We start from the raw sequence: 20,849 nt of genomic DNA on the forward strand, positions 1-20,849 counted from the left end.
TATTTGTCTTTTTGAGGGTTGCAGTGCTAGATTCCAACATATGTGTGCGAACCTAAATCGGAAAAGCCTCTCAAAAACCTCTTTGGAAGGGTGAAGAAAAAAGCGTGTGAACAAGACGTGAGATAAGCAAAGTAGAGTCGGGGGAAGGCCAGAACAAAAAGCAATGGGTTTTAATGGCAATGTGAAAGGAGGAGTCAGAAAAGGAAGGAAGGGAAGAGGCAACATGGAATGGGCGTGCCAGAAAAGGGGGGAAAAAGAGGTTTAACATTCCACAGTGTGAGGTTGGACGCATCTGGAAACCTTTAAAGGACATGGGAGTGGACAAGAAGGGAGTGGAGGCGGAGGCTAAAGTTGCAGCTGTTGAATATTCAGGCCACAGTACACGAATGCTCATATTACTAACTGACTTTTTGGACAAGTTTGTATTTTACTCATCAATGGTGCAAGAAGAACAGCTTATAATAAGAAGAGAAGACGATATAAAAAGACAGGACGTGGATGCTTGGCAAGAGTGTTGCTGAAGTTTGACCAGAGCAGCCTAAATTACAGTTCAGGAAGTTGAAGCAAGAGCTGATACATTGAGAATAATTTTACCCTTTTGTTAATTACAAGTCGACGCAGGATTTAACAGGGAGGAAGAACCAGGGAGGGGTGCAGAGCTGAGAGGAGGCGGGTTTTGGGTGAAGCTGAGAAACAGAGAGGAAGAGACAGAGAGACTGTGCAGTCCAACAGTCTAAACAACGTAGGACGTAATAATGGAAGCAAGCGTTGATTCTCAGGAAAAAGGGTGAGTTTGGTAGAAACTTGATTTGGTGAGTTTGCGAGAAAAGACCCAGGAACCCTATTTTGTCGAGGGCAGCGGAATTTTGTGTCATAGAGGGGAAGGGGGTAGTCAGTTAGCCACAGCAGCAAAAACAGATGTGACTCACTTACTAATAAATAGGTCAGTGGCTCATATTAGCAGGATTGATTTTGGTACGGTGTCATTTTATTTTCACCTTTGTACCCTCAAACAAGTTTGTAACATGTGATCTGTGGCAAAACCAGTGAATTGTCTTCTTTCAGAAATGTTGACATGAACTTTGGTTTCACATGCACTGAAAGTATGCAAGCGCCTGACCATGTCTGCCACTCGAGCGATGTCACGGCAGGGGTGTCCAAAGTGTGGCTGGGATGCCGGAGGATTGCTTATAGCATCATCAATGTACAAAATGTATCAAAGAGGCTCCTCCATCCTTCAATTTTTCTCTATGTGGCCCTTGCTGGAAAAAAGTTTGGATAGTCCCGTGTTAGACACCTCTTAAAATAAAAGTAAAATAAATACATAATAATAAATAAATACATGAATTAATTCCATTTTTAAATACCCTCTGATGTATTTGTAATGTACACACATTACAAATGTTTGAATGTTAAATAAAAATTGATGGTCGGAAGTACCCTCTCTAGTTGAAGTGTGAGATCAGGTCATAATATGATTGAACTCTTTCTAAGACGGTTATTAGATTACTTGTAAAATCAAATTTTTACTTTTTTTTTTACTCTAGTTATTGTCAGTTCTTTTAATCAGTAAGATTGATAACAATTCTATATTCTCTTTAATATATTAGATTAAAAATGAATACAATACCAACATAATTTGAAGAGTCAAATGCATGGCACATCTCGAATTAACTGTAACTTTATTATTATGAAAACAAATGGAAGGAAATGCCTAATTTCCATCCATCCTTCCAACTGAAATATAGTGGAGTAGATGTCGCGTTTCAAGGGACCCAAAGCACTACAAATCGAAGTGAACCCATAATTCATTCACTCCTCAGTCGCACACTGGTGGTGGTAATCTACATCTGTACCCCCCGGCTGCCCTGGGGTCATCTGACGTGGCTGCCAATTCGTGCCTATGGCCTCTCCCAACACCACCAAACACTCATTCACATTCATACACCAGTGTGGGCAGCACTGGAGGCGAGGTGGGTGTCTTGCCCAAGGACACAACAACAGTTACTTGGTGGAGGGAGCGAGTGACATACAACAGTGAATTAGGTCGCCACTTCATATCAAAAAATCCGAACTGAAAACTAATGAAAAGCAGGACATTTTCATCAGTTTCTTGAAAAACACGGTACACTGTATCAAATCGTTGTTTTTAAAATATATTGTTTATTAATCGTACCTTAACCCGTGTATTAAGATGCGTATCGAACCATTTACCACAATAAGATTTACATCCCTACTCATTATAGATAAAAACTTAGCTGCGATTAATTGTGATTAATTATGAGTTAACTGTGGACATGTGTGATTAACGGCGATTAACTCTTTTAATCGATTGACAGCCCTATTAATAACTATTATGAGGGGCGACCACATTAATCATGAAACATGTTTATATTCGACTTTGTGCCTCATCATTTCCACTGGTTAGTTCCTGTATGCAAGATGGCAGCTTTCATTATCGGCTCACACTGACTACGCACTATGTGCCATTTGCTCATGCATTAGAAAGTCTTCAGCAGGCGACTGTGGAAGGGTAATGGAATGAAAAACTTTTTGGAATGCACTAAAGCTGCGCTGCATGTTGTGCTACTTAATATCAATTATTTTTAAAAGCAGACAATATCATGGCCCAAGGCACTTTTGGAGATATGTTTTGTCACGCTATGACAAAAATTATTCTAAGTCTTGACTTTGACACACTTATTCAGTCTTAATAGTGCACAGTAAATGACCAGTTCAACATGAACTACAAGAAAAATACTGTAAAATGTATCAAATGTGTTGCTGCTGAAGGTTAAATGCAGCAAGTTGATAAGAGTGCTCTGAATAACAATCGTGTTCACATGTTTACAAGAACACTACTGTATGTGGCAAAGTAACTACCGTGTTGTGCGGGAAACTTTAACCCTGAAGCTTATTCACTGCAACAAACTATTTTTGCAAAACATTGAAAATATCAGCAAATTCCTCCAAGGAAACAATGGTGCACTGTGATCAAATGCGTCATGAGCAAAAAAAAATGAACACAGGAGAGTTGTCTCTTGAGCAGAACTTGTCAGCATGGAATTTACGACAGTCTATTTGTCCTTCACAGCCACGGCAACACTCTGACAGGAGCACACGCTCCCCAGTCGTCACCCCTCTCACCTCCTTCCATACCTTCCTCCCTCCCCCCTTCAAGGCCAGGCCGACCCAAACCGCCACCTCCGACCGTGAAGACCTCCCAGCTCCCGTTTCGACCTCCTCTACCTCCCTCTACTCTATCACTCCCTCCCGTATGCAAATCTACTCCCCCACTCCCCTCTAATCCGCCTCCCCCATCTAGTCCATCCCCTCTCGTCCCCAATACATCTCCCCCTTCTCTCCCACGGCCTCTCTCCCCTGTGCCCCTCTCTGTGTCTCCCTCACCTACCCTGCAGACTTTTAGCCTCACTGAGCTCCCCCCATGTTTAACTCCTCTTCCTTCAACCTCAACCCAAGCAGTGTCACCATCCTGCCCACCTCCTCCCCCTGTCATCCTAACACCCTTTCCAACACCTCCACTGCTGAGCTTTATAGATCAGCTGGTAGAAAGTGCTCCCGTATGGTTGACCAAAGGACTGAGCCAAGAGCAAATCGCTTGTATCCTGGAAAAGGAGACTTCAGGGGTGAGACATTTCAATGTTTATCGCTATACAGGGCAAACTATATGGTGCATTTTTTTATTATTTTATTAATACAGCAAGCAGCTAAGAGATTATGCATTATGAATGCTCGCTAACACGGATTTAGACATAGATTTGTGAGAAATAGACCCTTTGTGTGCAAAGAAAAAAGTTTTCCATCTTTGAATTCAACTCGTGAAAAAATGTGAGCAAAAACCAAAGTGTTTATATTTTCGTTGAGCATAGTACAGTCGGGGTGTAACGGTATGCCATAACCACCATTTGGTATGTATTTCGGCTTTAATTCAATGGTTCAATTCATTTTTGGTACAGTAAGGGAGCAAAATGCAACACAAAACTACTTAGCTTTTGTGTAAACAGTTTTAATGTTTGTTTTTTTTAAAATGGAAACTGCTGGCGGGTAATTCTCCAATAAATAACTTGCTAAATAATTTGCAAATAAAAATGAATAAATAAATACATGTAAAATAATATATAATAGTTTTTGGGATGTTACATGATTTTTAAACAAATTTTTAGTCAAATTAATCACAAAGTCATGTCAAATGAATTAATCATGATTAATCACCATTTGCAACTATGTCGGACATATGCCCATTTTGACTGTATTTGTATGACACGATTATGTATACACTTGTATGTGTTAACGGCTTCAAATGAACTGAAAAACTGAATTCCGAGCATACTTTAATTCAGCAAATTGAACTTCTGCATTAAGCGTTACAAAGTGAGTGTTAACAACACTTACTGCTTTTCTTTGTCTTTGTGTTTATTTAGACCACACATACACACATAATAAAGATGTAATGTTCGGAGTGCCCCTGAATGCACCTCGCACAAGGGTTGGTTTGTGCGAGTGAACCCGAACTGACTGCCCTGAAGTCAGCTAGCTTCACATTAACATCTTGGATGCTAGCTGTTAGCCATTCAGTGATGCACAAATAAGCTGCACTCCCTGAAGGTATTAACATTCTTGCCAGCTCGTGGATCTTGCTCGGAAGTGAATTCATGTTTCCCATGATATAGAAGGTACCGAAGGCTAGAATCTCCACTTCCTTTTGCTAGAGCCGCTTGACTTTCATCTTAGTCCCACACCGATAAGGGACGTTGCCCTCATGGCACGTAAAAATGTGCTTGAATAAACAAACAGAGCTGCTTGAAAGGCAGCCCATCGTGGCGACGGTGTTAATTCCACGACAGGAGGTATGTGATGTTTGTAATTGAGCGTTGGACAATATCGGGAAATAAAGTAGATAGATAAACAGATAGATACTTTATTAATTTCCAAGAGAAATTCACATTTCTAGCAGCTCTGCAAAAATGTCATAATGAACTTAATCACAAAATGAAACAACCAAGCCAGAACAGATCACGTCAAATTTGTAGTCCAATAATGCATAATAAATAATAATAATACATAATAAGTAATAATAATACATAATAAGGTAATAAGTCCAGTCCTGTCCAGTCCTTCCACGATATATGTGATGTTACATATATTGGTATCGGTTGATATAGGAATCAGAAATTGAGAGTTGGACAATATCGGCATATCGGTTAGCGGCAAAAGGGCCAATACTGGACATCCCTATTTACAACATTTCTCTTTAGGAAAGTACAAGGATTCAGACAAGTGCAACGTTCAGTGTTAAATTCCTTATCTTCAAAATATCTTCAAATGCAGCATTAATAGTCCCAGTTTGCAATCCCGTTCCCCATCTCTACTGAACAAAGGCACACTGCTTTCATCTTATCCACTTGGCTTTGTCCGTTTAGCTCCCAAACAGGAGACTTTAATGCCGGAAGAGGGTTTTGAAGTTCTGGTTTCACCTTGGCACCAGGCTGGGCTGCATTGTATCTGTTTACTGTGTCGCGAGGCCTGTCCTTCACGTCATGTGTCCCGTGTAGTACGCCTCTGTACCGTTACACCCCGAGTATGTTCAACATAAACAAATATGGTCTTCTTTAAATATGCTTTGTACAGCTTGATCTCTATTTAGCCTTGTAACCTCTCACTCTGGTACTTGAAGGCGTTCCTGGTTCAGAGTACCGACGACCAAAACATGATACTGTCAGTGCACTTGCCAGAGAAGCAGGAGGCATCGCCTGTACGACACCTGAAGGTCAAGCAGCACAAGACGTGTATGGTACCATTTTGAAAATACATGAAGTGACAAACTACAAGCCTCACTAATACAGAGAATAAAAACACCCTCTAATTGTGCTCTACTCAGTTCTTCACTTAGACGGTTCCACTCTTGTTTTTGATGATATCTACAAACTCGTCTCCTTCTACTGTGTCAGCAGGTAAGACACACAAAAACACTATTCACATTGTCGAACATGCACCTCCAGATGGAAAGAGTCACGAAACAAACACAGTTTTGAGACACACCTCTTAATTAAGGCATTAAACAATAAGGGGTTGGGCTAAATCTTTTAGTTCCTCCACAGACTACACAGACTGGTTAGTATCACGTTAAACCTCTGACAGATCAGCAGTGACGTAGCAGTAATAAGTAGAAGATTCTCACTGTCCAACACTACCCATTTAACAGTCTCTGGAAACAATTGTGGAGCAAAGTAAAGACATTTGGAGACCATTTTGTCCTTCTAGCTTTGTTGGAAAAGTTTAAGAGACACTGTTACTGCCCCGGCATGACTGTACCTCAGTGCACAAAGCATGCTTGGATGTGCTTGATGTGGGCAACCATAACTGAACAACACAGAGCCCTGAACTCAACCGCTTCAAACATATTTGAAAAGAACTCCAATGGAGTTTGTGGCTGTGTCTCAAGCCGAATATTTTTGTCAATACACTTCAGTAAGTATACTACAGTATGTACACTGCGTACTTATGTAACTGATGCCAGCCTGTTAGGCTGCGCATGTGTACGTTGGTAAACCTCGCTCCCTCTGCCTTAAGAGCTGCGCTGAACACGCAGTCGACAGTCTGGGCTTTTGGCCGTGTGGTCAGCGCTCTCGCCTCCCATTACGAAGGTCCTGTGTTCGAGCCCCCGTGCGGGCAGTGCGAAACAGGGCGGGTTACACTTAGTTCCTTAATGCAAAAATGTTGATAGTGTAGTCTTGTCCCAAACCCATTACTTTCCACAAATGATGATCGCAATATACCCACTTTTTCTTCTTCTGTTCCAATGCGATTGGTTGCTTCTCATCTGTCATGATTTCAAGTTAGTTCCTCCCCTTCCACTTCATAGCCAAGGTGGTGATGATTGATGAGGATGTACTCACCATTTTGACCATGTTGATTTTGCAACATTCCAGTACTTGACAGTGCACTGCATTTTGCTGTACTTTTCAGTGGGGACGCACTTAAAAGGCCAAGTGTACGTACGAAAGTGCTCGAATTGAGACATTGACTTCAATGTCGCTAAATTAATACTAACTATTAAATGCCAAAATGAGGCCCCCGATATCTTTGGTCTGGCTGCTATCATTTACGTCGCCACCGGTACCATTTTGATGACATTTTGAGTCGCTACTGTCATGTCCTCATGGACCTACCTACTCAGTAACACTCTCATTTTTTGTTGTTGAATCCAATCAGGGACATCCTGGCTGCACCACTGAATTTACCCCAAGCCATTACATTGGCAAAACAGAGAGAAGAACTGGAGATTATTTCTGCTATGGGTACAGGTAAATATAGTAGATCCCTGCTATTCACGGGGGGGTACCTATCAAGACCCCCAGAAAAACCATGAATAATGGACACACCCACAAAAATGCCAATTTGTGACACAGTAAACCATTTTTTTAACACATTTCAAATGATTTGAGTTTACACATTAGGAAAGGCATGCAGTATACAGTTCTGTACTTACAAAACATGCAGTTACACAACCTCGTGTCTTGATAAAACATCTTCCGATGCTTGAAAATATTGGGTGAATTGACTTGAATTGACAGCGCTCTCTTCTGGATCTGTCACACAAAATTAAAATGTTGATGTCAGATTATTTTAGTTTATCACATATTTAATGTACAAAATGTATCAAAGTAGCCCCAGCAGCCTTGAATTTTTCTGTACGCGGCTCTCAGTGGAAAAAACGAAAGGTGTAGCCATTTGCAGCTTGTTTTTTTTATTGACCTAAGGCTTTTTGTAAAAATACAATGAAAAAAATCTGACAAAAAAGTGAAATTTGAAACAACATTTGAAAAAAACAACAGCAAAAGGTAAACAATTAGCAAACAGGCGTAATTATTTGATAATAACACACTTTGTTACCAATGACACACAGGTGACATACGTGGTTTAAAAAATATCAAAATGACTTTGATTTTTCAGTATGGAGCCCTCGGTGGAAAATGTTTGGACAGCCCTAACATACTGTTTTTTGTTGTTGGTTTTTTTTGTAAAAGCACAATATGAGGCCATAAAATCTCCCAACTAGCAACACTGTATATTGTTAGACTGTTTTCATTCAAAAAACAATCATATTCATGTTTTATACGATTTGTGTTTTCTGTATCCGTAGGAGACAGATAATGATAACATGCAAATTGAAACTAGATAATCTGGATCTAGATTATGCATCTCCCATTGTATGAATTGCAGACTTCTGGACATCAGATATGAATGAGAAGACGATGAGCCAGAATCTGGATTTGGATCAAAGTCACAACAATTACATTTATGTCAACCCAATCGCTTTGGAGGAGAAACCCAACAAGCAGGCGAAAGACTTTGCTGATTCCGAACCAAAAATCGAAACCCCTCAAAGCATCGTGTTCTCCTTGCTGAATGGAGAAACCCTACAGAAGGAAACCCCAGAGGTTAAGGGCCAGATCAAGATCGTGCCTAACCGAGAGTCCAAATTCAAGCGGCCTCCTCCCAGGCCCCCCAGCTTGGGCATAGGCTCTGGGATGGGCCTCCTCTTTTCATCTCCCCCCTTGGACAAAAGTTCACCTTCTTTGACCTCTGCAGCTGACAGAATGGAGGAAGGAAGAGTGGGGGGAGAGGACAAAGAAGAGAGGAAGTCAATGTTGACATCACCTCCTCCATCAAGACCTCCCGTTCCCCCGCAGAATCGAGCAGCACCCCCTCTGCCTCCTGCACCTCTCCGGCACAACTCTGCCAGGAACAGTACTGATGGAATAGAGAAGGAACAAAAACGTATGAGGGGAACCGAAACAGAAGGCTTGCAAAAGGAGGAGAAAACACTGCTGGATGACAACGTTGAACTGTTGAACAACAAATACCAAGAGGGGGCTAAAAAAGAGAACGTGAAAGAGAAAGACAACGAAAAAAGTGTGAGAAAGGATAAAGAAGGTGACAAACACTTTCACCCTCAGCCTATAGTGAAAAGACCCACTCGACCAGTGCCTCAGCCAAGGAAAAAACTCTGGTCTTCAGAGAGACCTGTGAGTCCCAACCAGGCTCCAACAGGATCACCCCATCAAAATGCTGGGATGAAAGGGGGCCCTCCCACCCCGGCAAAGCGGCCAGACGTGTCACTGTACTCTCCTCAGGGGGGCACTGTGCTTGGAACTGACCCTGACTCTTGCTCTAATAGCAGCACTGAAGAAGAAGGCGAGATGAACCAGGAGCAAGATCAAATCTCTAAGTAGGTCTCAGTCAGCTGCTTGGACAATATCAACAGTAATGTATGACTGCTGAGAGACAAGCATTTAGAATACAGGTGGTCCTCAGGTTGCGGCGTTCCGTGTGATGCCATTTTGTGGTTACGAATACCGTCACGTTAATGCATTAACTAAATTTACATTTTTGGTCCATAAACACATAAAGACTCCCTCAAAAACTAGCTACAGCACGTGTGGCAGATACCCATCAGGAATACGGTGTGTGCGCCTCATTCGCAGCGACATGGAGTAAGAATAACATCACTTATCTCCCAGGCGTATGGCCGACTCTTCAAGGGGCAGCACGCACCGGCAGTTCTAGTTATGGGCCACATGGGCAATTGCCCAGGGCGGCATTCTCTTGGGGGCACCGCGAGGGGTATGAAAAAGAATAATCCCATGTATGCAGTTAGCGCTCATTTCCTGGCAGCTGGCAGGTGGGATACTCGTGCCCTCATGCTGCTCAGATGTGATCAAACAAAACGTCCACCAGGTTAATTGCAAAGTAAAAAAAAAAAGTCAATTAAAGCAGTAATTGCTCAAAAAATAATGTAATTATTTTGAGGCAATGTGTAACTTACAATAGTCTTTGTAAAGCAAAACTAATAGTGTGAATTTGCCTTGGGGGTGGGGGCGCCATAGCATCATTCCGCCCTGTGCCTCAGTCAAGCCAGAACCGCCACTGGCAGAATGTAAAAGAAAAGGAGGGTGAAAGTGAAATGGAATCAGACATCGTGAAACGCTTATTGGAGAAATAATCATTGGTTTCATGCCCTTTCAAATGCCGTGACCGTCATCGAGGATAAAGATGGTATTGTTGAACATGTGAAAGGATCTTCTACAGTGAAATGGAAGGAAATAACTAAGCAGCGTAGTAGTCTCATTATTAAGACTTCCTCCTTCCATTAAGCCTGCCTCTCCCTCCTTTGCAACGCCTCTTCCGGTGTGCAAGACAACCACAGTGATAAAAGTAAGAAACTGTTCTGTCTTTTATATGTCTGCTTGGTTAAATTATAGTATTTAATCTTTTTATTACTGTATTTTAAATGTTACATAATCATTAATTTAGGTATAATTTATGTATAAGGTCCAACTTAAACCAAAACTCGTTTTGGCACCAAAACTAGGACTTGTTCGTGACCCGAGGACCGTCTGTAATGCTATTGTGGTGTAACATATTCCATTAGTTTGAATCTAATGTATCACTACGTCACATACAGGTGGTTATTGACAAATCACATTTTAAACAATGCTGCTAGCCAATCCCGAATTATACTTAAGATCAAACTTGAATGTTTCACAAAAAAAGGTGAGTTATAGCTTTCAAAGGATATATGTGCGAGCACAACTATTGCCACCCTTCTTTTCAATAACTGCCACGCGCATTCCTTCCATTGAGTTTGTCAGCTTTTTCTATCATTGAAGCAAATACTGTTTAAAAAAAAAAAGTGTATTGTCTTACCTCACCAAAATCACGTTTGGAGAATTCTCACTTTGAGCACTGGCCTACCTAAAGATCATGGTCTTCCTTCTCCACTGCTTTATGAATATACAGTACAGTATTTTCATGGAATTGAAACTTCAGCTTATCAGTTTTGTATGTACTTATTGTTCATGTTATAATGTTTGCACATGAATGATTTCCCCATTATGACACATAACAAATAGGGCATATATCATAGAAGGAGGGACAGATCAGTGCAGGACATTGACTGTACTGTACATACTGTAGTTGTGGTGCCAAAGTAAAGCAAACGCCAACCAACATCATGTTCGATGCAGCTGCCCAATAATTATGGACACCTTAACCAAGATAACAATTAACTAAGCCATTGATCCTCTGCTGATTTTGTATGTTTACCACCCATGTTATATTCTCTGAGGGCAGACTTACATTGCCACTCTACAGTTATGCATATTGAAGGACAATAATTGTCAGCATAGACATTTGTGATGCCCCGATTGATAAGAAGACAAAAAGTCTTGTTGTTATTTACAAAAGGTTAACCCCACACATTTGGGGTTTACGAGGTTAAAGTGGCAAAAATGTAGCTGTACTGTATGTACAGTACAAGAGTGCATCAAAGAAAAGCAAGTATTTTATATTAGGAATTGTACAAGTACTTGCCATTCATCCTATTGTTTTGATTTCCCCAACGTGACACATTGCAAACACTACATGTATCATAGAAGGGTGGGCAAGTCAGTGTAAGACATTGACTTGACTGTACCTCTCTTATTAGTAACCCTTCAGAGACTCGTGGCACCAAAGGAAAGCGAACATCAACCACCATCATGTTGGACAAAGCTCGTTCCCGCCTGTCTACTGTTATTACTGGCCTCATCAGTCACGATCGTCGCCTCTCACAACGCATTGTGGAGCTGGCCAGAGATCCTCTGAGCTATTTTGGTAACCTGGTAAGGGGAGCTTACCTCGAGTTGTACTGTTCTTGTTTTTAAGCATCCAACACATAGAATTAAGCTCAGTTTTCACATGTGACTTGTAGGTGAAAGAGCACCGAGCGTTCACCCTTGAGACCATGTCCAAGCACTCCACGTCCACTGAGCTGTTACAGGAGATGAGGCAGATGATGACTCAGCTGAAGAGTTACCTGCTCCAGAGTACTGAGCTGCAGGCCATGATGGAGCCACAGCATCAATATTCACAAGAAAAACTGGGTATGTACTGCAGTTTGTATTCAGCTCTGTCCTATATGGACAAAACTACTCTACAAGTAGTTGCTCTCCTTTAGTGCTCTGTAACAGTTTACTCTCTGTCCCCATTCACCTTGACCCATTCTAGTTCATCCCAAATCTGTGTGATATAGGTGATCTCAGGGCTCTGTGCAGGCCAGTCAAGTTCTTCCACATCAAACTCACACAGCTATGGCTGACTCTCAAATTGAACTGTATGCATCAATATGTATACTATGTACACTGTTAAATTAGTTCTTTGACAGTGTAGAGATGTCCCAAATCGATTGTTGTTGCGCACTTATCGGAAATGACGATTGCAATGATTATGCACTTCCTCTTCTTCTCTGTTTTTTAAATTATGAATGGCAACCACTCCAGTTAGTCTTTCCCCTTCCACTACATAGCCAAGGTGGTGACTATCGGGGATGGCAAGTTTTCATCACTGCACAATGACCATTTTTTCTGTTGTGAGTGCAACATCCGGGTACGGACGACACGCTGCCTTTTGCCCTACTTCTCACTGTGAACGCACTTATGCATTTAAAACGCTCGTGCACAAATTGTGACACAGTCTATGCCTTTATGTCAAGACTTTCAACTTTACGTTGTGCATGAAGGCACCATCATCAATCACAGAAAAGTTGGATGCATGCTAAAAGGAAGATAGCTATTCTAGATAGCCGCCTCGTGCTATAGTACCGCAGTTTTGCACTTTATTTACCAAGTAGACTCAACGCACCCTGTTCTTCACTATTAATGTGTACGGTGTGGAAAATCAGTATGCTGACCCGAATGTTACGTACAGACAAATCCCATTACGAATACATTCCTGACTGATTACCATACATTCTAGTGTATAAGCTGCACCGCTATGTAAGCCGCACCCACTAAATTTTGAGGAAAAAACAGATTTGTTCATATATAAGCCGCACCGGTGTATAAGCCACACATGTCCACATCATAAAATGACGTATTGGGGTGCGCACAAGTTTGTGAGAACCAGGCAGTTCTTTATTTGACAGGAACCAATCATGGGCTATGAAAAAACTCACAACGAGCTTGTCAACCCATTGGAAATCACAGGAGGTCATTACTCAATATAATTACTCAATATATACAAACAACATTAAACTAATCACACACCAACTTAACACTGAAAAGGTACATTAAAATATACACAAATATATTTAAATTAGATGTACCAATATGGGTTTAAAATAAGTACCCATAATGCATGACTGCCGGAAGAGCAGTTAATTGAAGGACAAGCAACATAGAAATTGTGGATGGTGCTGCAATGCTGCCTGTCTCCACCAGAGGGAGCCACAGGAACCCGGAGCACAGAGCTCAGAGGGATGCTGACGTCATTGCAGTGCCCCAATGAATGTATTGCTCAGACGCAATCCTTTATGGGAAAACTTTATGGGAAAAGAGTTAATTTTTTCATTTCAAAATGATATTGGTACATGTTTCTATATTTGTCAGGTACACCTTTTGAGTGTTAAGTTGCTGTGTGATGAATTTAGTGTTAGTAAAGTGTTCTTAGTAAAATGACACCCTGAGTCAGACTGTTATGTTGTTGTACTGTTATACAGACTGACCTCCTACGATTTCCAATGGGTTGGCAATCTCGTTGTGAGTGTACTAATAGCTCGTGATTGGCTCCTGACAAAGAAAGAGCTATCGTTTCTTCACTGACTCGCAAGCGGCGCAGTATTTAAACAGCTAGTAGTAGTTCTGAAGTAAAGGAGATGTCATGAGATTAGGATTTAGCCATAGATTAGCCGAACCGCTGTGTAAACCGCAGGGTTCAAAGTTTAAGAAAAAAGTAGCGGCATATATACTGCTATACAATACAATTTACGGTAATTGATTAGGATGTGTGTTATCCGTTAGTGTAAGTGTACCTATACTGTATATACAGATGAAGCTAGAGTCACAGATGCATGTGCATTGTAACGCGTCTTGCTGTGAAAGGTAAAATATTAAGAAGGTGATTTCTGTGTCATGACCCTGCAGAGAGCATCGTTGAAGCATCTCTATGTAAGAGTGTACTGAAGCCACTGAGGGAGCCTATTTATAACAGTCTGGAGAAACTGCACACCAACGATGGCAGCCTTAAGCAAATGGCACAGAACCAGGTATAGCAACATACTGTATGTTCCCTTTGTGGTTTAAGGTGAAAGTCACCACATGTGCACAGCAGCTTTATTGAGGTCTGTGTAATTCTGTGTCAATTAGTCTGTGGTTCTTGGAAGTACCACCACAGCTCTAGGAGTTACCACTGCAGTCCCTGAAGCCTCAGCAATGGAGAAGATTAGCATCAAACTAAGCAATCTCCATCTTGAATACTCTCCTCAAAAGAAGATTGACTTATTGCTGAAGGCCTGTAAGATCATCTATGACTCTATGTCTGTCAGCTGTCCAGGTAAGGGAACAAAAACAGGATCAAAAAATCATTTTTAATTTGCTGCATGCTCGGATTAAGACATGAGTTTGAAACTTTGAGCAACATACCCCATGAACTAGGGTAAATGTAATGAAATCATCTGTCCTCTACGGTGGTGGAAACATGACTGCGTGTTTGTTTAGGGCGGGCCCATGGAGCTGATGATTTCCTGCCTGTAATGATGTATGTCCTGGCTAGATCCAATCTGGCAGACTTAATGCTGGATGTGGAATACATGATGGAGTTGATGGACCCTGCACTAACAATAGGAGAAGGTATATGTTCCCTTTCATAAGCTAATGAGCCATTAGTTCCCTTCATTTACTCTGTATGTGTGTGTAGGTTCATATTATTTGACAACCACCTACGGAGCTCTTGAGCATATTAGGACATTTGACCAACAGAAGTCAGCGCCACGAGAGCTCAGTCGGGAGATTCAGGACTCCATCCAACGTTGGGAGAAACGACGTACATTCAACCAGGATGGTTATACCCAAAACTCTGTTCAGGTACATGTGCACATATTTTTGAACTTTTACACTTATGATATTTGAATAGTCAACAACTCAACCCCCCCCCCAAAAAAACACAAAAATGCATTGTGCTAAAAATGATGGGATGAAATACGCCAAATCAAAAATTCTCTTATCATCATGAATATCTTGTCAATTTGAGCCCTCAATTTTTTTAGTTGAACAATTCTTTTTCTAGGATTGGATGTTATAGAACATACATTTTTTAATGATGTTTAAAAATGAGAATTGAGTGCACAATTTTAATTTATTTGAGATTTTCTCTATTTTACACATGGTCAGAATTACACATACAGGCTCAAATAAGACCATACATTTACCTTAATCTTATAAATAAGTGGTGCTGAAGGTTCCAGAATGTCTTTTATCTTTTAACAAGTTCTATAAACTTCTCATTTGTGATCCAGATTGACTGCAACCCGTAGTGCCTTTTTGGCAGCATAAAATAATTACTTTGACAGCACTCATTGATTGACCAAAACTGGACAACGGGAAAGTAAGTCCCCAGTGGTACTGGTACTTTGCGTCCGCTCAGCTGTTACAGCAGATGAGGCAGATGATGACACAGCTGAAGAGTTACCTCCTCCAGTGTGCAGAGCTGCAGGCCCATATGTTGATGCCAAAGCATCAATATTCACAAGACAAACTGGGTATGTAGTTTGAATTCAGCTCTGTCCTTTTTGCCAGATACGCTATACGGACAAACTACTGTACTGCTCTCTTCTGTGGTGCTATGTAACAACGTTAGTGTTTGAGGTGAAACTTGCTGCGGGACATTTAACATTTAACCAAGTGTTACTGGGGAGGATGTGCATATTGTATTTGGATGTGTTCTACACAATTCTAAAGACAGTACATTCAAACTTGTGTAGCCAGTTCTAGTTTCAGTGAAGATGGAGCCTAGAAAAAAATGACTCGAATAAGTAATTGGCATGATATTCATTAGGGATGTCCTGAGCCAGGATTGGCTGCCGATCCTGAAGATCGGATAATATCAGATCAGGCTGATCCGGTTGCCGTATAACGTTCGTAACACATGATAGGTGCGGTAATGCGCCTCAGAGCTGGTTGCCACTCAACTCCTGCCACTCGTAAGAACCACCAACATGCATACATGTCTGCGGTGTACCGTGGTGAAGTTAGTTTCACGTTGGATGTTAGATATTCGGCTCCGCTTCACACCACAAATTGATCTATGACCATGTGAAATGATTAGTCCTAACCTAAAAGTATTTTGCATGCCCATAAATTTGATCTTTTAATGGATGGACTTTTATTGGATCTTTTATTGGATTAGGGACCTGACTCACAGAGGTTATCAGCAATCCACAAATTCATGTTTGTAACAAAAGCTTATTAAATTTTTTTTTAAAAAGGATCGGTACCGGATCGGATCAGATCGGCAAGACTATTTAAAAAAAATCGGATCAGAAGCCAAAAAATGTGAATTGGGACATCCCTAATATTCATCAAAACGTAAGGAAATCCGAAGACCATGGGAAAATGTAAAATATTGGGTTTTGTCCAGGACTCCATCTTACATGGGTATGTGTACTGTGAGTGACTGTCTCAGGCATAGCCCGCCTTTCACCTTAAGTCAGCTGGGACTTGGATAGACTGCAACTCACCCATGACCCATATGAGTAAAAATTGATGGATGGATGCATATTTGGTTAAATATTTCAATGCAAGCTTGAGCTCGACCAGTTTAGTCCACAAATGTTCAGTGTTGAAGTCAGGACTTAATTTGAGGTGAATTTGAAACATTTTTGGTCTTCTTCCAGACCGTGGCAAAGAGACACATCTAGATACACATCTACATAACGTAGATAAAAAAAAATGAACTGATGATCTTGGTTGGAATCTGCACTTGTTTAGAAATGGCTCCAAAAGACTTTCGCAATTTGTGTAAATCTACAATTCTCCTTCTTAGATCTTCACTGAGTCTCTTGGACTTTCACATTGTTGAGTATTGGTCCATCCAAGAGTTATGAGACTTATTTTACAGAGTTATGAGAGTTATTTTATGCTGCCAAAAAAAATCAGGCAGTTACAGGACAGAACAGTATAGTACAGGCATCATCACCATGAATGAGAAGTGAATAGGGTTTGTCCTTGTCAAGTTTAAAGAGATTCTGGAACCTTCAGGATCAGATGTTAGGACACTTAGGTGACTATTTGTATATATTTGACCCTGTGAAAAACCAACATAAATTCAAACTTGTGCACTGAATTTCTGTTTTAAAAAAATCTAAAGAGTTACATTCATTCCACAGCCTACAATTAGAAAAAGAATGGTTAAAAAAATTTGCTGCGAACCCAAAATGAATATGACATTCATTCTTTTGATGAGGGTCATTTGGACTCATTATGTTGGAAAACTGCCATGCAGCTCGGCTTCCGAAAGGGATATCATGCTTCGCTTCAGAATGTCACGTTAAACTTCGGGATGCATGTTTCCCTCGATAAACCACAGCTGCCCGGTGCTGGCAGCACTCATGCAGCCTCACCACCATGCTTGACGTAAGGCAAGACATAATTCTCTTGGTCCCACTTGTGTCGGCAGCTATTTATAAAATAGGGGATGTGTGTTAAGTCATTTTAAGTGGACAGTAAATGCTATTCATGCTACTCTAAAGTGTATCCACGTTCCATTTGTATTGCCGCATGAGAAGATACATGAGATGTGAGAGGTGTACTCACTGTTGTGACTCTTGTGTTCATGTGTGTTGTGTAGGACTTCTTGACAGTGTGCTGTCCTGAAATTGGAAGTAACCCCAAAACATTGGGCATCTTTCCCACCACCACAATCCAACAGCTGGCTGAACAATGTGGCTCACGCTTCGAACAAGGTAGTGACAAGTGTCATTAGCAGCAGCAGTATAGAAAACGGATAGATGGATGAATGCTGCTGCAAAGTAGTAGTAATTAGCGGAACGCGTTTAAGTCGACACCACCATCAACATAAGCGGTTGTCGACATAAGTGAAAACGAAACGAGCTATGCTTGCTTTACTTGCGACTGGAATGGGTGATAGTGAAGGATTTATGAACGTACAACAGTTTCATTTTCCTCCATTGGTGCATGTTTTTATTCTCATTCTTCTCTTTTCATATGATACACTCCTGATCCAACGTCTGTGTAGGCTCTCAGTCGTACAGGAGTTGTCCATCGAGGAAAAGGCTTCTTGAGACGTCATCTGTACTTCTGTGAAGAAGGTGTCGGACGTTTCGCTCCTCATCCGAAGAGCTTCGTCAGCGAACTAATAAGTGCTGGTAGCCTAGGCCTTAAATACAGTAAGAGTGGGCGGAATTGGTGTGCCAACACCCTCCTCCTATTGGTTCCTTACACTAAGCCTGGGCGGAGTAGTGGTATAATTCTTTCCTGCTATTAGCACCTCCGATAAAAGGGAAGTGTCGCTCCCTGAGTTGGGTATGAACTGATACTCGTATCGAGCCAGTATCAGAGTCGGCTCGATACGAGTCACTATCAGAGTCGTTCATACCCAACTCAGGGAGCGACACTTCCCTTTTATCGGAGGTGCTAATAGCAGGAAAGGATTATACCACTACTCCGCCCAGGCTTAGTGTAAGGAACCAATAGGAGGAGGGTGTTGGCACACCAATTCCGCCCACTCTTACTGTATTTAAGGCCTAGGCTACCAGCACTTATTAGTTCGCTGACGAAGCTCTTCGGATGAGGAGTGAAACGTCTGACACCTTCTTCACAGAAGTACAGATGACGTCTCAAGAAGCCTTTTCCTCGATACTCCTGATCGAAGTTTTAACACCAGTTGGAAAATCTTAAGGAGGTTCTAAGTGGAGTTTCAAAATTCAAAAAGATGAAATGGGAGTGAGACAAAAAAAAACAGAGTCAGCAATTTAGTGCAAACAACCATTAAAGGGATAGCGGAAGAAGATGCAAGTGTCTTCATCATATCCACAAGAATGCACAGGTGACAGTGCACAAAGATACGGCGAGAGACAAATATAATGCCGAGCGATTTGTGACACAATTCATTCATATACAGTATTTTTGAAAAATGAGTGATGAGTGAGGCCATGAAATTTGAACCGTGAAGTGGCGAGGTAAAAATGTACTCCAAAAGTGGTGTTGCTATGACTATTCTGGGTCAATTTTTTGTTTGTACAGTTGTGACAGCGAGGTGTCAATATACTTCTCTACCACTGGTGAATTTCAGTATGCCGAGAGGCAATCATGCACCCCAAATGTCTTCATAATTGGTGGTTAAAAGTCATCACTTCTGTTGTATAGCTACTCCTTGTGGTGTAACATCCTCCTTTCTGCCCCCCAGACTCGTACATGCTCAGCATCCATGTAGATGGTGTACTTCGGTCCCTGGACAATACAGAGCTGGCACTGACTGTGAAGAACAACTGTCAACCAGGAGCATACTGCTTCATCTATCACCCTATGGACCAATCCAACAAGCCATCAGGCCGCACCTGCCCCAGTGGTCCACCCCCACGACCACCCCCACAGAGCATTTTACAAAACGTTCGAGACCACCGAGAAGCAGAGCCAAGTCTGATTAGCTGGTAGCCGCTCTCCTGCCATAACATAGAGAAGATGTTAACAATGTAACAACATGATGTTTCTGGTTATCTGGGCCTTGAGGGAACGCTTCCTCAAAAGTCAGCTCAGGTGTACATTGAAAATATGACCTGGGGTTCTGATTTCCGTGTAATGTTCCAATTATGGTATAATAAGACGGCTAGGATTCAGGCTGAGTTGTATTTCTAAACATCGGGTCTGGAACTCTAATCATGTTCATCTATTTTTTTCAAACCTCCACATAATTGATTAGTTGTTCTGACTTAAATAAACTTCCAATGGTCTTTCCGCTGTTCTTCATGGGATGTCCCGGTAGGACAGTTGACGGGGGACTTCCTTGATGGAAACTACTGTAATAGAAGGAGAAAATAATCCATCAAGTCAAAAACATGGCGTACTCTCTCACTCGACAGCACAATCATGCACATAATAAAGACATGTCAAGCGAAAAGTTAAGTTAAATTAAGTAATTAAACGTGATCGCTCCTCCTTTGAGCTGGTGGGGTCGGCAGTTAGCAGATAGAACCAGGGTAGTGCAGCCAACTTGCCGTATAGGCAGCGAGACTCACTGGTGGACACGGAGTTCCCTTATTTTTAAAAGGCAAATGTTGACAGCTATGAAAAAGGCCGCAATTGAATTTTTTCCACATTTTTGTGCAGCCCTATTCACAGTGATTGAAGTGTCCTGTCAAAATGTTCTATTACAACATCTGGATGACAAGGTGTGTTTGTGTTTAACTTTTTAATTAAGATGCACAGATGAGAGAAACACAAGTCAGTGAAGGCAGGTTTATTATTATTATATTATTGATCTGCTCTATACTGATCATTATTTTAATTCTAGTATTAACTTGTTTAAAGGGACACCTTGGACCAAAAGTTTCATTTCTGATCCCTAAACAACAAATTGTACCTAATGACGTTGTAAATAAAGTGTTTTTTATAATTAAATTGCATGCATTGAGGTTTGTTGCTATTCTACACGTGCCTTCTGGATTCTGATAATAAGCAAAATGCTACATGCTGCTTTACGAAATAAAGAACAATGTCCCATTTTAGGTGAAAACTTGAAAACTAAACTAAACTAAACCACATTTTGTTTTCAGTGTTTTAACCAGTAACAACCCAGACCAATTTCTAAAGGAACATTAAAGCGTAAAGCGGATATACTGTCACAGCACGGCATGGTGGTGTCGTGGCCACGATTTCAGGATGTAGAGACTGGACAGGTAAAAATAGTGCCGGTAGAGATATTTATTTGGCTCAATGAAGGAAACCAAAAGAGGGCTCTGGCTAACAAGCACAATGATCATACAAAGGACAGAC

The 20,849-nt window shown here is 41.3% G+C and overlaps 1 protein-coding gene across 1 annotated transcript; it reads left to right on the forward strand.

Moving 5' to 3' along the window:
- Positions 1–314: 314 nt before the first annotated feature.
- rin3 (Ras and Rab interactor 3) lies at positions 315–20,474 on the forward strand. Its single transcript, XM_054797103.1, has 14 exons — positions 315–787; positions 3,095–3,647; positions 5,696–5,807; positions 5,900–5,972; positions 7,234–7,325; positions 8,245–9,253; positions 11,513–11,687; positions 11,777–11,948; positions 13,986–14,107; positions 14,208–14,394; positions 14,559–14,690; positions 14,758–14,924; positions 17,686–17,800; positions 19,264–20,474. Exons 1-14 carry the CDS (start codon positions 756–758, stop codon positions 19,509–19,511), a joined length of 3,189 nt encoding a protein of 1,062 aa, XP_054653078.1. The 5' UTR covers positions 315–755; the 3' UTR covers positions 19,512–20,474.
- Positions 20,475–20,849: the final 375 nt, after the last annotated feature.

This window comes from Dunckerocampus dactyliophorus, chromosome 13, assembly GCF_027744805.1.
Source record: "Dunckerocampus dactyliophorus isolate RoL2022-P2 chromosome 13, RoL_Ddac_1.1, whole genome shotgun sequence".
NCBI classification, from domain to species: domain Eukaryota; kingdom Metazoa; phylum Chordata; class Actinopteri; order Syngnathiformes; family Syngnathidae; genus Dunckerocampus; species Dunckerocampus dactyliophorus.